The sequence below is a fragment of the Lupinus angustifolius genome, chromosome LG04 (assembly GCF_001865875.1).
Source record: "Lupinus angustifolius cultivar Tanjil chromosome LG04, LupAngTanjil_v1.0, whole genome shotgun sequence".
Taxonomy (NCBI): Eukaryota; Viridiplantae; Streptophyta; class Magnoliopsida; order Fabales; family Fabaceae; genus Lupinus; species Lupinus angustifolius.
This window is the reverse complement of record NC_032012.1, coordinates 7,744,697-7,762,535: the sequence shown is the minus strand read 5'-3', so window position 1 is coordinate 7,762,535 and position 17,839 is coordinate 7,744,697. Positions and strand designations below refer to the sequence as shown.

The window sequence follows — 17,839 nt, the reverse complement described above, 5'->3', positions numbered from 1 at the left end:
CTATTGAATTAATATATAATGTGGTTAAATAGTTTTCAGTTACAAATATAATATAAATTTTATCCACTAATTGGTATTAATTGTTTTTTCAATTGTGGAGATCGAAAATTTGCTTTCTAATTGATTATTATGTACTATTTATTAAAATGACAATATATTAATGCACCAACAACTTATACTAATTTATTTAATAATTATAACGAAATAGTTACAAAAAAATTAATGTATTCATATTCAGAAAATATCACGATAAACTCTAAGATAATGATATTTTATAAAAATAAGTAGTTAAGTATCATTACTATAAAACCATAAATAAATTGTAGCATGAGATATAGTTCAATGAATATGCAATGAGTGAAAATGTTATTTTCTCAACAAAAAATGAATATACGATAACAAAGAGGTTCTGTGAGTATGAACAAAGTTAAAATCTTATTTTTTTAAAATACATATTTTCTCATAATGAAAATACACCTATCACAAATAATAATAATATAATTTAATTGATAATTCGATGTGTACAATAGTGTTAAGAGGAAACGAAATGTATGTCAAAATGATTTTTCTCAAAATGAAAATACACCAAGCAGAAATAATAATATTATAACTTAATTGATGGTTCAATATGTACAACAATCTTGAGGAAAAATGAAACGCATATAAAAAAATTGAACCTATAATAGTATAATATCAATGAGATTTAGTGAACATGCAAAGAGTTGAAATATTATGTTTTTAAATTTAATCTATAATATTTGTTCAGTGGAAATAAAAAGGCGTAAATGTAAGTTACCTTTAATATTTAGTTTACATGTGGCAAAAAATGAAGATATTCATTGTTGTAATATCATCAACTCATTCTAATAATAATATAGGAGAGTATAAGTAGAAACAAAATTAAGTAGAGTGATCTCTAAGATTGGAGCATGAGATATACTTTATTTATGTTTATATTGGAAACAAGTATACTTAAAAAATTGGTGAATCAATTTAATAAATATTAAGAAAAATTAATACTCTATAGAAACACAATTAAAAGTTCATTATAAAATAGCTCGGATATTCTAACCTATCTACCATATACAAAATGCTTACAATAAACAAAACTTAACAAGTTACTCTATTTCTTACATTTTAATTATAGTTTTATTATTATTTTTGTTTAGTTTTCGAGGTTGTTTGTCATTCTAGGAAATAAAAATTTATTAACTATTTTTTTCTCGCTTAATATTTTGTCTTATGCTGAGATATATTAATTACTCAAACCACTTCTACTAAATTTAGTCAATATTTTATGTTATAGCTAACATCTTAAATTTAATATATTAATATTTATACATTACCTTAAACAACCTAGAACTAAACTATGCCATGGGAAATAATAATTTTCTATAAAAATGATATTTTTTGATAAATAACAATAAAAAATGGATATTATTTGAAAGAAATAAAGAAGGGGAATAGCAAGTAAAGATGATAGTTCGTGGATACGCATAAAAATATTAACAACTGATAGGAGTGAGCATGAGTCGAGTTGGGCTAAGTAAGATTTATCCCCCGTCTACCTCTAAATGTTGATCTGATTATTTTTTTGAACTTGGAACTAGACCAGAAACTAACTCGATCCTAAATGTTGATTGGATCGGCCTTTTAACTCTAGTATAGACGCGATTAAATATGTTGCATACCCCTTTAGATAAAATATTCTCAATATTATTTATTATTATAAATATATAATTTGACACGTAAAATGAAACATGTATATATATTGTTAATCATGTATATATAATGAAAAAATTAGAGAATTAATGTTATTTTGGACTAAAAAATGTCATTATTTTATACATAAGAATAGAGACACATACAAACATGATGAGTGAGTAACTACGAGAGAAGTCTAAGCCTAGTCATGTTTATCCTTATCCAAACCTAAATATTGGTGGGGTCTAAAATTTTAAATCTAAACTTGACCATATACCCGTTGATGTCCGAACCTATTCGAGTCAAATCATTATTAGGCCAAGCTAGGTGAGCAGGTAGAGTCATGTCCTTCTCATTCCTAACAAGTAACAATTAGTACCTATAATAATAGTTTATGAGTGAGAATATAGAGAAAAGTTCACAAAACCGCCTTAAACTTTAACTCTTGATGAAATTGATCTCTACATACATATAAATTACTAACAATGAAATTGGAATTAACACATTAGATTATGTAAGGTTGACTGGTGTGAGGAAATGCAAACAACCTAAATGGTGAAAAGGTCAAATGGTGTATAACCAACGAGTGTTCTAGGTCCCAAACCTGAATATTTAGCATATTATAAATGTGTTTATTACTTAATAGTCCAAAGTCTCTCAAGAAATCCAAAAAGTTGAATATCAGAATTATATAAATGATAATACTGCATCAACATATATCAACCAAAAATGAAGAAAGTCACTCCAAGCACATAATTTGGTAATTGTAAGAGTAACTATTCATTTTAATTCTTCATATTTTTCGATCTCACCAGTTTAGTCATTCAAAAAAGAAAAGACCTAAAATGGTCAGCAAAAATTTCAAATTTGGGTCAAATTTGTCCTTTTAGCATGTTTTACAACACTTGGTATAGACTAATTTGATCCAAAAAAGCTAATTTGACTCACATTTGAAATTTTTGAAGACTATTTTATGTCTTTTCTTTTTTTAAGGACTAAACTAGTAAGATCAAAAAAAATATAAGGACCAAAATAAGTATTTACTCTAATTATAAAAAGAATTTGCAGCAACACTCCCTAATATATAGAAACCAAACTTGACGTTACATTAATTGACAATAATGGGTTGTAGGAAAACAATAGAATATATTAATTCCAATTTCATTGTTAATAATTTAAAACTTTATGTATGTAGAGACCAATTTCAGTAATAGTTAAAGTTTAACGAGTAATTAAGAAGAAAAAATAGTTTACGGTGTCTACTTACATAATACATAAAGTTTAAAGGGTTTGTGAATTTTCCCAAAAATATATATTATAATATGTGTCATGCCGGTACCCATATTTATAAAATTAATTTTAAATTAAATATTATAATTATTATCATTTTAAGATTATATATCACCTATTTTATTATTATTTCATAATAAATTTTAGTTATTATAGTATAATTATAAATTTACTCATTATGCACTCGCAGATACTCGAATGACTGTCCATTACTTACATGATAACCCATAAATAATATGGGTATGAGCATGTAAGCACTTCACATGCTCATCCTATTTCTCATTCCTAATATGAAGAACCCATTTGACCTACTTAGAAAAGATTCTTATTCAAATACTTTAATAATAAAAAGAGAAAATGACCAATGAATTGATAATAACAATTATATAAATGTCTTAGAGTTTGTTTGAGAGTTGGATTTTAGAGGGAAAAAAGAGAAAATAAATACTTGAGAGTCATTTCACAAGTGTATTTCATGGCTCCCAAGCCTTTCATTTCCATTCCTCCCCTTCCAAAATCAACTTCCAAACAAACCCTTATAGTGCATAAACATTAGAGAATTTTCAATGATCATTTTTATACCACTCTTATTGAAATAAAAACATTCTTTCCTCATTTGTTAATGTGAGATTCTTATTTATTAAAAACACTAATTCTATAAGAACATTCTTCTACTTATTCTTATAAGAAATATGAACCCTATAGAGAAAAAGATAGAACGAGAAATAATGTATAAATTACTACACTCAAGTAAGAATAAGAATAAAGTAAATATTATTATTAATTTGTAGTGATGTATATTAAATTATAAAATGTTATTATTAATTTCTACATATCTATCTATATTATTAATAAAGGGAAAACACAAAATAACCACATATCATGGTGTAATTTGTGTTTTCCTATTTTGCTCTCAATATCTTTTTATTTCTACAAAAAAAACCATATAATATTATTTTCTTATTTTATCCTTATTATCTTCTTATTTTAAAAGTGTATTTAAAAAATTGAATATTAGACAAATTGAATAAATTCAACAGTAAATTTAGCACACAAAATTATATTTGAATTTATAAAATACAAACTATACATTATAAATAATAGGAAATTAGGTTGACATGCACAACAGTACATGTCAACATGTATTTGATAATGAAGATTCTATTATATGCTCTAATAAAAAAATGAAAGAATAAAATAATATTATAACCTATTGTGGGTCCAATATACCATTCTCTTTTCTTGTGTGCGTTGTTATGCTTTGTTCCATTATTACCAACACAGTTACGAAAAGGGGTAAAGGCTTCACCGTTTTGGCCTCCTCTTTTCTCTTCTAATTCTTCGCACTCGCTTTCTCACTCTTCTTCATCTTCATTTCTCTCTCTCTCACATAACGTGTTCTTCGCTTAGCACCAGCACAATCAAACCAGGTTTCGTGCGTTTTACCTTCTAACTCTCACTCATTATTTGATTATAGATAATCTATTGTGTTCACTGTCGATGTTTAATTCCATTTTTTCTGCTTTCGTTTCAACTATTTATTTTGTTTTCTCTGATTTGGATTCTAAGTAAAGTAACTCGTTCTGATTTTGAATCTGTTTTTTCGGTTCCAAATGTCTTTTCATCTTCCAGATTCGTCACTGAAAAGGTTTTTAGGCTTTCTTTCTATTTTTAATGTTTAATTTAAATAAGGAAAACTTTTACTTCTGTGTATTTGTAATTTGCAGTGAAGGTATATAATATTGTTGAGAGTGAGATTTGTGGAAAATCTATTTCTGATTTGGTTTTTGTGTAATTTGTGGTTGTGCGAAGTTGAAGCACGTGGACGGTGGCATAGTAATTCAGGAATTGTTTTGTGTTGTTAATTTCTAATTCTTTCAATTCTGATTAGGGATCGATATTTTCTAAGAATGTGGCATTAATCAGCATTAGGAAGTTTTGATTTTAGTTTTGTAACATTTGATGTAGGGTTTACATACCATCCATGAGGGAGTGTTCCTGGGAAGTAGCTAACTACTTCTGCTATTCTCTGCAATTGCGACTCTCATTTGTATTTAGTCATTACATCTCCATTAATGAATTTAAGAGATGCTATCTATCCATCGATTATATCGAGAATGATAAACATGAGTCTCTATATGTATTCCTTAATCCTTATTGAAGTTTACCTTCTTTGGCTTACTGATAGACTTTTGTGCTTGGCTTTCTCTCTTTTGTCTTTATTATTTTTTATTAACAAATATACGACATATACTGATAAGTAACCCAGAAAACCAAAGCTTTTATTGGAAAACGTAAAAGTCGACCTTTTAATCTATTAAATACAACAACCAAACCTTTATCCCACTAGGTTGAGCCAGTTATAGGATTGAACGACACCATATGTTCAATCATAAGTCATGTTCATCGAAAAAACATTGATCTCTAAGTCTTTTCTAATCATTTCCCTATGGTTTTTCTTGGTCTTCCTCTACTTCTAGGAAATTGACTAACCTCTATTTGATATACTCTCCTTATGGGGTCTTCTAGCGGTCTCCTCTACACATGTCCAAACCATCTAAGGTGTGATTCTACCATCTTTTTGACAATAGGAGCTACTCGAACTTTCTCCATATTGTATTCATTTGTAAAGGCATTACTTTCTCCCTAATCTATTAAATACATCAGTTCCAATAAAGGCTTTGTTTTCTTGTGTTTCATAAGGGAAATGATTAATAAAATCTGTCGACAGCAGTGCTATTGCATGCTATAGTGGTTTAATGGAGCACATGGAGGCTCTCTACTACGCTTTTGCCCCATCGTGACTTACTTTCTGGTGTGAATCGTGACCATCTCAGCTAGTTGTTAGTGTAATAGGAATGCTGGCGGAAGATTACTGCTTGAAACCTCGGGTCTGTTTACATACTTTGAAAAAACAGTTAAAGCTATAGCATACTCTTCAACTTATTCTATTTAGTGCCCTATTTACTTGTATTTTAAAATTCTAATGTGGTGCATGCTTCTGATGTGTTGTGCTTTGTCGTATGTGGCATTGCTTTGGGAGGAAAAAAATAGGATTTATGGTTTATGGTTTACATATACTATGCGGTGAGTTTTGCCTAATTACCTATGCAATACTTATTCTAATATTACGCTACTGTTTTCTCCTCTGTAACTTAGCCCTGTCTTCTTCTTCTTCCTTTTCTTTTTCCACTCCTTTCTCTGTTGTCTGTTCTAGGTTCTTCTTCTTTTTGTACGACTGAGTGTCATTCTTCTCCTCTATTTATGTTTTTACTCACCCCTCTTTTATTTTCTCACTACTTACTTTCTTTTAAGACTTAGAGGCTTAAACTTATCGGAGTTATATTTATTTTGAATATTAATGGCAATGTATTTAGATTATTAATTATGAATGTTTTTATTTTTGTGTTTTTTTGAGCATTTATGTGTATATTAGAATTATCTATATTGTTGCCCTTTATAGTGTTTTTGGGGTTGGTTGTTGCGCTATGAAAGATTGACTACATGGGCATACACACACAAATGACATTTACTGTATGTTAGGTTATAGTTTATAATTCAGGAAGTAGTATATGAGATTAAGGACTGCCTAGTGCACGAGGCTCCCATTTAGTGGGGTAAGGGGAAGGTAGATTTATGCAGCCTTACATCCTTAAGCGGAGAGGGTTTTTTCAGGATTTGAACCTATGACCTCATGGTCACTAAGCAACAACCTTAAAGTTGCGCCAAGCTCACCCTATGAAGTAGGATATCAGATACATGGTTGATAAAGCATATGACTGATCATATTCAGAATTTAGTAAATTTGACTAAATGAAACTCAGTATTCGTACTTCATAACAATATAAAATAGTTGTTTGAATATAGGGAACAGGAATAGGGTTAGTAATGGCTAATTGACGGAAAATAATTGAGATCCTTGGCTGTGTGTGAAGATCATGTCGGTGTCCTTCGGTAGAAGAGGATGATGATGATGATTATAGCAGGAGAGAATGACTCGCTGGAATGCATATATATTGTAATTGGCCATGCATGCTATGGTTGTAGCTAAGATCTAGATCTCTGTTGGATTGAATGTAAAAGAGAAAATACTAAATTGCAAGATTCACTTAATTTACTTTCCTTGTTCAACATTCAAGTGAATTCAGTTACCTTCATATATATCATATCACTTGGCTATCCTGTGGGCATTAGCCATGCAGTGGAATCTAATTTGACTGGCCCTTTGCCATAAAGGATTACAATTTTGATTCACTGTGATTAGTGTGTTGAACTATGCTTCCTATCTAGAGAAGTATATTTATATCAGTTATTTTGCAGGTGTTTGCCAACATTCAAGCTACCCATGTGGTTTTAACATCGTCTTTCCTATTGGGTGAAATCTGATTAAAGAGCTATGCAGAGCGATACTAGTACCAGTGCCCCTCCAACTTCTGGTGGTCGGATTAGGCACCGAAAACGTTCAAATGAGGTTATTTGTTTAAAGTTTGGATTTCTTATTATAAACCTTCTTTTCATACATGTCTATCAAAAAATATTTTGTGATGGTGTGTTTCATGTTTAAATTGATTCTAGCTACACTATGGTGATCCTAAAATTTGAAGAGAACGTGATGAATTGTCAGTATATCTAATCAGCGAAAACAAACTAGTGGAAGTAATGTCAATTTTTTTTAAATAATCTAAAGTTAGTGTATTTTTTCATTAGTTTAGGTTCCTTGTTGGTGTTGTTGTCTCCTTAGATGAAATTGATGCAGTATGCTTCTGGAATTTTTTGTATATAATATGTACCATTTGAAGGGGATATATTTTATAATGTCCCTCTTTATCTCAGGTTATTCCGGAAGATAGCAAAGCAAATGGAACCCGGTTACTTGTTAATGACAAAAGCAAATACAAGTCCATGATAATTCGTGCATATTCATCCATTTGGATGATTGGTGGCTTTGTGTTAATCATCTATATGGGCCATCTCTATGTTACAGCGATGGTTGTTGTTATCCAAATCTTCATGGCAAAAGAGCTGTTCAATCTACTCAGGAGAGCTCATGAAGATAGGCAGCTGCCAGGATTTAGGCTATTAAATTGGTATCAATCTCAATTTTCTTGCCCTCAAAGCAGTGTATTTGTTTTTTTGAAGATAAGCTCGTAATCAAATGGCTAGAAACTTGTCTTGTTTATAATTATTTAATAAATTGTATATTTTATCTCACTGGCGTTTACCATTTCAGGCATTTTTTCTTCACTGCGATGTTATTTGTTTATGGACGTACTCTGAGTCCACGCCTGGTTAACACAGTTACTTCAGACATGGTTTTATATCGGCTAGTGAGCAGTCTTATAAAGTATCATATGGTTATCTGCTACTCTCTATACATTTCAGGTGATATGCATATCAGTTTTATTCTTCAGTGCTCATTTGCCTGTGCTTGTGCAATGTCTCTACCAGATGCCTGACAAATTTCATGCTATTTTTTTAAGATTGCTTTATTGGCTATTTCCACTTTTGCGAGGATGCTTATACATTGGTTATTTCCCCTTTTATTGATTGGGATCAGGATTTATGTGGTTCATCCTCACATTAAAGAAGAAGATGTACAAGTACCAATTTGGTCAGTATGCTTGGACACATATGATTTTAATTGTTGTATTTGGGCAGTCCTCCTTCGCCGTGGCAAGCATTTTTGAAGGAATTTTCTGGTAATATGACCTATTTATTATTAAAGGAAATAATGATTATCTTACTATTATGCTAAAAAATGTTCTTGACTATCTTTTGAGAATCCTCTTTAGCATGATATCATACTTCGATGGCACTATTCCTTATCCACATGGATCACTTTTTAGGGTATATTTTGCATTATTATTTGACTGGTTTTTGGTACCACAATAATCACCTCATAGAATGGTTAACTAATTATATATTTTGTCCAATGGTTTAAGCATGCTATGTATAATTCAGTGGGCTTGTTGACTAAGTCCCATTGGATCTTTCAAAAAAAGATTTTGGTGGATAAGGTCTGGGAAACACAAGGGAGTCCTAATGATAGGTGGGACAAGATGTCTAAAGGGATTAGGAAGGTAGCAAAAGAGATCCTCGTTGAATCAAACAGAAAAACAGTCACAGATAAAGAATCCTAGTGTGCTAGAGAAGGTTGGGATTAAAAGGAAGTGTTATAAAGCAGCACTTGTGTGAAAATGAGGAGAATTGGGGATACTATAAGGTAGCTAAAAAAGATAGGCCAGAGCCAAATCATTCAATAGGCTGTACCTATCTTTAGGCACCAGTGACAAAGAAAAAATATTTACAGGCTTGCTAAAGGTAGATAATGAAGGGCTCTTGCTTGGATCAAGCGAAATGCACCAAGGATGGTTATAATAAAGTCCTGGTTACGAAACAGGGTATCAAGGCACAATAAATGACGATTTCACAAGTAATTTAATGAGGGATGTGTGACATTATAGGACTCATATTCTAATCACCAGAGAGGAGAACTAAAATTATACATGCTATTGGAGAAGTCAAAAGTTTGAGGTTAAAGAAGCCCCAAAATGGTGAACATTTCAAAAGTGGTTGGACCAGATGATATACTTATAAGGTGTGGAAGTGATCAGGAGAGAAAGATATTATCTGATTCATAAAGTTGTTCAATGAGATCATGAGGTTTAATAAAATGTCAGATGAATGGAGAAGCACTTTGATCCCTTATAAGAGCAAGATAAATATGCAAAATTGTGATAAGTAGTTGGCAGAGCATGGTTTACTGAAATATGCAAGATAAGGATGCTCTAGCACACAACTTCATACCCAAAAAATTGGGTCTTCCCCTTGGCCCTTGTCTAGAACTGTCCCTAGAAGACATGGTTTACAATATAACATGAATCTGTTGTTTGACCCATGTAGTTGACTCCGCCTAGTGTGAAAGTGATTTGTTTTTGTTGACATGTTGTTTACGAAAATTTTCTCTATTTAGTATCGTCCTAACACCCAGCCACTCTTGTATTATTTTTCCCATTTAATTTTGCAAGGGTTGATTGTTGACCGCAATACATTTATTCTTTTCTCTCGATAAAATTTGTATTGTTTGCACTGACGTAAGTGGCATCATCTTGAACTGCTCAGATTTAAAGTGATTTTATATGATGCATGCTTCTTTTGTAGAATTTTTTGGTTCATATACTTAGTATGTTGTCATTGCTTTATACAAACCAAACATGTTCCAATGACCATCACTCTTTTGTGGCTTCAATACAACACTTTGTATTGACAATTGAATTGATGTTAGTGCTTTTCTTTTAACACTCATGCTTACTGTACAGGTTTCTTCTTCCAGCATCACTAATTGTAATTAATGACATCGCTGCCTATTTCTTTGGTTTCTTCTTTGGAAGAACCCCATTGATAAAGTTATCTCCAAAGAAAACTTGGGAAGGCTTTATTGGGGCATCCGTTACAACCATTATCTCTGCATTTCTGGTGAGTACAATTTATATTCAGGAATTAAGTTGTGATATTTGAAAATGTTCTATTTCTTTTTCATGGGGTGGGGTGGGGGAGCACTTTTGGCTGAAGCAGAATCAGTTCTGATGTGTAGGATTGTATAATATTCCTGTGTTATTGTAGCATTATTAAATGCCGTCTACAGCAGTACAGGCTTTACAGCCTGAATAAGCTGTGGGAAAGCTTAATCAGATATATGGTGTGATTTTTGTAATGTTTTGCAATTATGTGCTTACTGAATTGGATGGATGTTGATGTTATTGTACAAAATACTGTTTTGCAGCTTGCTAGCATCATGGGTCGGTCTCAATGGCTAACATGTCCAAGGAAGGTACTATGTAATATAACTAAGTGATATATTATAAGGCATTATTCAACAACCAAGTAACTTATGTTCATGTCTCCATGGGAATAACATGCAGGATTTGTCAAGTGGTTGGCTTGATTGTGATCCTGGTCCGCTATTTAAGCCAGACTCCTATTCCTTAACAGGGCTGGTTCCTCAGTGGGTAAGCACATGGCACTCAGCTACATTTTTAATCCTGGAACCCACAATATATGTATTTACATGTGGAACCAAGTGTGGTGTACCCAATCAATGAGGGTGCACTAGTCTAAAATTCACTAAATAAGTAATAGCTTCCCAAATTTACCAATACAATCTAGGAGCCTCAGGTAGCAAAAGCAACCTCAAGTTTGACTGAGACACAAAAAATCTGTAAAACATGTGACTGAAATTGTATCTGTACGAACCTTGGGAGAACCATACCACAAAGTTACCATTGTGGTTGGAGATCTCAAGGTCATGTAATACAACTGCAAAGACCCATGTGGGGCTCAAGTCCCACACCTTGCAGTATGATCCTAATTCCACTAGGCTCTGCAGCTCTGGCACTCATGTAGGCCGGCTTTGCAGGTAGCCCTCGACTAGTCCCGGGGTGAATGCTGCAGTGCTGGAATCACTACTTAAAGCCTTTTGTTTGCAGCGAAGAGACATTTTGGAAACTTCTAATACATAGTGATACAAACCTTGGAAGAGCGACACCACAAAAGCTACCCTTTATTGTCGGAGAGCCCAAGGCCATATAAATCCCACGCTGGAATCCCATACTTCTGATGTGGGACTCCTACTTTACAATTGGTCCTAACAGAATCAAACTCAAAAGTGGCAGAGCATCCCAAAAATTGCTAAGTTGGCCAATCACACAGTTCAGCCAATGGTTTAAATCAGCTCAGTCGATGACTTAAATCAGCCTAGTCAATGAATTGTCAATTTTCTCATGAATGTAAAGAAGGTTAAATTTGAACCATTCACTGTAATTTCCTCTCCTGAGATATAATTGCCATTTGCCATTAAATATCTGGTTAGAATTTGATTGCTACACTCCACCTCAGCTTATAAAATATGACCATAGTGTCATGAAATGCCAATCCAGATTCTCAGAATATCTGAAAATCATAACCTATCACATTGTCTCGTTCTATGCAGTTTCCTTGGAAAGAGATATCAATCCTACCAGTTCAATGGCATGTTTTATGTCTTGGTTTGTTTGCTTCAGTAATTGCGCCTTTTGGAGGCTTCTTTGCAAGTGGTTTCAAAAGGGCTTTTAAAATAAAGGTTTGCTCTCTATACTTCTGTTTTTGTTATATGCAAATGGGCAAAATATTGTCCATTTAGGCCAGATGTATAAACAGATTTGCTGTCTGCTCCCCACTTCTGCAGGATTTCGGTGATAGTATTCCAGGGCATGGTGGAATTACTGACAGAATGGACTGCCAGGTACACACTCTTGCTGTTTCAATATATGAAGATTTATTGTAAATTGGTAATATTTGACTACTTGTTACTTCTATATATCATCATTCATAATCTCGATTTAGAATTATGGTTTCTCTCCCCATGTCTCAGCCTCTACCCTCAAAGAAAGAAAAAGGAACTCCTTAGGAAAAAAATGACACTGCACTTAAGATGATGATGTCAATCAAATAATGAGATAAAGGGACATTTTTATGTTTACTTAATTTAAGTGTGTAGTTGGAAACATCCAGAGGATGTTCTATGATAAACGAACATAAACGATGGTTTCTTCATGGTCCAGTCTAGTGAGTATGGATGTCAAATGCGTACCCCTTCCTCTCTAACTTCCTCCTCCCTTAACAGTTTAAGTGATGCCGTATACTTTATGTTTGTATATTAGATCTGGTCTGTTCTTTTTTAGGCTAAAAGTGGAAGCTAAAACCATCCTAGTATCCTACTTTAAATTTTCATGCAAGATTTAACCATTTTTTCCTATTGTAGATGGTAATGGCTGTATTCGCGTATATATATCATCAGTCATTTATTGTGCCACAAAGTTTCTCAATTGAAATGATTTTAGACCAGGTAATGTGTATTTTACTTTGTACTTCTATTTAATTGATATTTAAAATAAAATAACGATTTTTTTACTCATGGTGCTACCGGCTTCTCAGATATTGATGAACCTGTCATTCGATGAACAACAAGCTCTATATAGGAGGCTTGGGGAAATGTTGCAACAGGGGGTTCAAGGACAGTCTTAGATCCACATGCTAAGGTGTATTGTCCTCTTACATTCTATTCCATGCCTTCTTCATTGACATGGGTAAGTGGAAAATATACTTAGTATCAGATACTTTGAGAAATGGATCAAAGATTCAAGAAGCTGTCAAGATGTGTATAGTGTATCCTGAACACTAATATTTTGTTCTTAGTTTCTTTGGCTTAGTATACGACTTTGCTTGAACAGCTATCACTTATTCATGTAGCCAATAACAGAAGTGAACGCATGTACTGTATTCAATTTCTTAAGGGGAGTGTTTAACATTTTTCAATTACCTTTTAATCATAAATCTTATTCTACTATCACATGTTGCAAAGGGAAGCAACTATAGCGTTTAAGCATTTACATGATAGGATACGATCTTTCCCATTCTTTGGTACTCACTTGTTACTACGATTTTGCATGTCTTCTCTTCCCTCTTGCTAAGTATGGCCTTGAGACTTAACCGAATAAAGACAGAATTCAACAATATTTCTGTAAGAGTTTAAAATCTATGCACTGACAATGTAATTTTTTTTACTGATATTTTTTAGGTAACATTACTTTTCTCTCGAGGCCTATTTTTGGGGCAAATCTTTGGGACATTTCTATAGTGAACTTCATCCTAATATTATTTTAAAACAAACAAATGACATTTTTTTTGGGTACATTTCTTTATTTTTTGGGTACATTTCTTTATTTTTTGGGTACATAGACAAACAAATGACATAATAAATGATATCAGCTACTCTCGAGATAGTACTATATACTCAATTGAGTTAGACTCTTTTATTTAAGGATTTAATATGTATACACTGACAGTGTAAGTGATTTTTACATTATCAGTAAATACTCATATGTTTGTTAATATTGACTTTCAAACAAATATTATAAATTAATAATGGATGATGTGTTGATAGTGTAAAAATTTTACACTGTCAGTACAAAGATTTTAAACTCTTTATTTAAATCAAGTATTATATATTCTATTCTAATATTATTTTAAAACAAACAAAAAAATAATATAATAAAGGATATCGTCACTCGAGATGTTGATGTTGTCATTTCTTTTTCAAAGAAAGATGTTGACACTTTAATTTCATATTCACAATTTTTACCAAAAAGTAAAAAATATAAATAATAATTGTTACTTTTACTAATAAGTGTTCTTAAAAAAGTTGCAGTGATATTCATATGCCAATGTTTTTGTTACAAAGATGAAACCACATTTGAGACATTGAAACACAGCAATCTTCATTTAATTAAAAAAATATATAGAAATAAATATTTTATATTACTTATTGGGATTTAATTATCTAGGGGAGAAAATATTCTTTTGGACAGATCTTTATTTTAAATTTTGGCTACACTCATTCACCTTCAATTAAAATCCAAAGAAAAGAAAAAACAAGTAAAGCAAGTACTATGATCTGAATGTATAAATATGACACCATTTCACTCTCCAATCATTCTTCCTTTCATGTCAACACCTTATCACCATTTCAACGACATATAGTTCCATCACTATTTTTCCTATATTCACCTTCACAATATTAATACACCCATAGACATGATCACATGTTCATAAAGTGAAGGCAATATACATCACTTTTAGACATCATGGCAAGGATTCCGGTGATGTTTAATAGGGTGGCCGCCGCGTTTGACGCTGACGTAGCACGCTGTGAGAGCAGCGGGAGCGAGCACTTGCCGGAGAGTTCGACCCATTTGTCTCATTTGGTGAAATCATTCATGGAGAAGAATGAAGATGGAGGAGAAAAAAATATTCATGGTGATGAGGATCATAAAAAAAAGTGTGATGGTGATGATGATGAAGGGGTTGAGAAATATGTGTGCTCTTATTCTGAGAAGAGGAAAATGTTGGAGGGTTTATTTGCTGGGAGTGATGTTGATGAGGATGAAAGAAAAGTGAAGGAAAAAACTACAAAAGAGGTTGAAGTAGCATGTGGAATTGTTGGGGACTATTCTTTGCATGGATTCAAACGCAGGTTGATGACTCATTTGCGTGAGAAAGGTTTTGATGCTGGTTAGTGACAATGTTACAGGATCATACAATTTTTATCATATAATTGTGTAATTAAACTTTTGCATGTCTATATACTTTTGAGTTTTGATTATGTTATGTTCAGAGATCTAAGAGTTAAGGAAATATGCATTGGTAACCATAAATTGTACATAATTCTTCACATCAAGGGGAAAATGGGTTTTTATGTTTTGATGATTATTTATGTTAGGTGTTACTGGAAGTGAAGTAATTTCTATATATTCAAATAATAAAGTTGATTTGAAAATAGCTACCTAGATTGTAGATTGAAATGGTGATTTTCTTCCCAGCATTATGTTATTTCCTTCTATCTTTTGATCTGAACTTGATTGACTAGTAGACCATGATTATGAGTTCTAGATCATGATTTGATGATAGAAAGCGTTGTGGAATTGATTAACAATAGCGCGCTTTCTATCAAATACATTGTTAAACATAACTCATTCAATAATGCGCTAATGTGCTGTTGAAATTACACACATTGACAACGCTTGCTTTAGTATGTGAGGTTGATGTTCTTCCGCCTTGTTTTCAATAGCGTCGCTGTTGAATAACCATTGTTTATTACGATATCTGATATAGTGGTGTTTCATTCAAGATGGATTGTAATTTGTTTAAGGGAATCATATCCTCACAGAACAAAATCAGTGTGAGAGATCTAGGAACCTTATTTGGAATATTTTCTTATTCTTTTCCAAAAAGCATAATGAAGTTGCATTACCTTATCTCTAAGGTAGACATAGAGTACAAGAAGTGATGTCCACTATGTTTTGTTAATATTGGCTTTTCTATGGGATAAGATATTTTGTCTCAGAAAGTGATTATGAATTGTGACCAAATTATGAACTTGTTTTGATGAAATTTTTACCTTGTTCTTTCACTCAGGGCTATGCAAATCTAAGTGGGAGAAAAGTGGAAGAATAACATCCGGTGATTATGAATACATAGATGTCATTTTTTCAGGAAAACGCTACATAGTTGAAGTTTCCCTTGCTTCAGAGTTCATAATAGCTCGTGCCACAAGCCAATATACTTCATTGCTTGATGTTTTCCCACTAATATTTGTTGGTAAAATGGAAGATCTCAATAGGGTTGTGAGGCTTATGTGCACTGCAATTAAGGGCTCAATGAAAAGAAAGGACTTGCATGTACCTCCATGGAGAAGAAATGATTACATGCAAGCCAAGTGGTTTAGTTCTTATAAGAGAACAACTAATGTTGTTGCAACAAAAAAGACATCATCAACTTTGTTTCCTAAAAGATCTATTGGATTTGAAGCAAGACAAGTAAAAGCACATTATTGCAGAGATGATTATGTGAGTAATAGTAATGGGTTCAGAATTGGCCATTTGAAAGCTGCACTTAATTCAGATGGCTTTGGTGTATAATTACACTCATATATATGATTAATCCATGCATGTTTGTAAATATTTGAGTCACTTAAGCAAAACCTACAAATGATGTGGTGTGAGTGGAAAATAATGGAAAAAGGGTTGTTTGAGAAGTTGTATTAACTTCAGTGATCTCTGTATCTCTCGGATAAGTTAAGTTTCGGGTTTTCTGCTTAGAAAAATGCTAGTAAAAAATTTAGTTATAGATTATGTTGTGTACAGAAGTGTGTTGTTGTTTCTCTTTGGAGTTGATAAGTGAATAAGTGATTGTGTGAAATGCCTTGGCCATAGAATTAGTATGAATTTAAGGCTCATTGTTGGCATTTTTTAATTTGAGATAAAAATTATTGTAAAACTCATGTATAGTAGTGAATTGGTTTCTTTGCAATGGATCTAAAGAGACTTTAAAACATCCAATTATAAATCGTGATTTATTTGATGGTTTTATTAATCAATGTTTGAAATAATTGTTGGCTTTTTATATTCAACTGAATTTGAATGTTCATCCTTACATTTATTAACTACCCATATATATATATATATATACTGCTACCCATGATCCACAAATTCAAACTAACCAATTCAAATAACTTGGACATAAAAAATCTTAAATCGAGCATAGCAAATCCAACATAAAAAGTCTTATGGAAGAAACACTTTATAAATATTACGTTAGTGCTAAGTGCTCTCCATTATCTCCAACAAAATAATATTATAACCTCTAATTAGTTATTTTTATGCAGTCAAAATTACAAAAGTAGTTAAGTTATATTTCAAGCACGCATTTGGTTTTGATCCATTTATAATATAAGAAAAACAAGAACATGGGAAGAAAAATTAAAGATTAGATTATGTTTGCATAAAAAAATAATTAGTCAAAGTATAAAATAATATTAAATTCAATAAGTAAATGTGCAACATTCATGACCTTCATTCTCATATTTTAACTAAGTTTGTGCACAATGATGTCATGCCACTAGTGTTACATGATCGAGGGAGTGTGTTACCACTTACTTCAAAAATGGAACTTGTAATTTCCGTACGGTGCAAAGCACTCTTATATTGACCGAGTATCAAAATTATTTATTTCAAATAAATAAATTATAAATATGATAGTTTATGGGTACCATAAGATTTTCTAAATGTTTTTTTCTCATGACATCTTAATTATCATACAAAATTATTTTAAGAGAGATAATTAAAAAATATAACACGCCATCATAGAAGTAAAAAATATAATATTCAATCTAATAAATGAAATTGTTAAAAGAAAAGGACAAGACATGTATTGTGTATAGAACGAAAAAGAAATGAATCAAATCATAGAA

The 17,839-nt window shown here is 31.9% G+C and overlaps 2 protein-coding genes across 2 annotated transcripts; both read left to right on the top strand.

The window, feature by feature from the left end:
- Positions 4,223-13,355, top strand: LOC109345438 (phosphatidate cytidylyltransferase 1). Its single transcript, XM_019584433.1, has 12 exons — positions 4,223-4,424; positions 7,315-7,465; positions 7,828-8,081; positions 8,225-8,376; positions 8,552-8,693; positions 10,314-10,470; positions 10,778-10,825; positions 10,917-11,003; positions 11,984-12,112; positions 12,218-12,274; positions 12,794-12,877; positions 12,967-13,355. The coding sequence occupies exons 2-12, from the start codon at positions 7,391-7,393 to the stop codon at positions 13,054-13,056; spliced, it is 1,275 nt and encodes a 424-aa protein (XP_019439978.1). The 5' UTR covers positions 4,223-4,424; positions 7,315-7,390; the 3' UTR covers positions 13,057-13,355.
- Positions 14,543-16,658, top strand: LOC109344813. Its single transcript, XM_019583555.1, has 2 exons — positions 14,543-15,102; positions 16,006-16,658. The coding sequence occupies exons 1-2, from the start codon at positions 14,676-14,678 to the stop codon at positions 16,506-16,508; spliced, it is 930 nt and encodes a 309-aa protein (XP_019439100.1). The 5' UTR covers positions 14,543-14,675; the 3' UTR covers positions 16,509-16,658.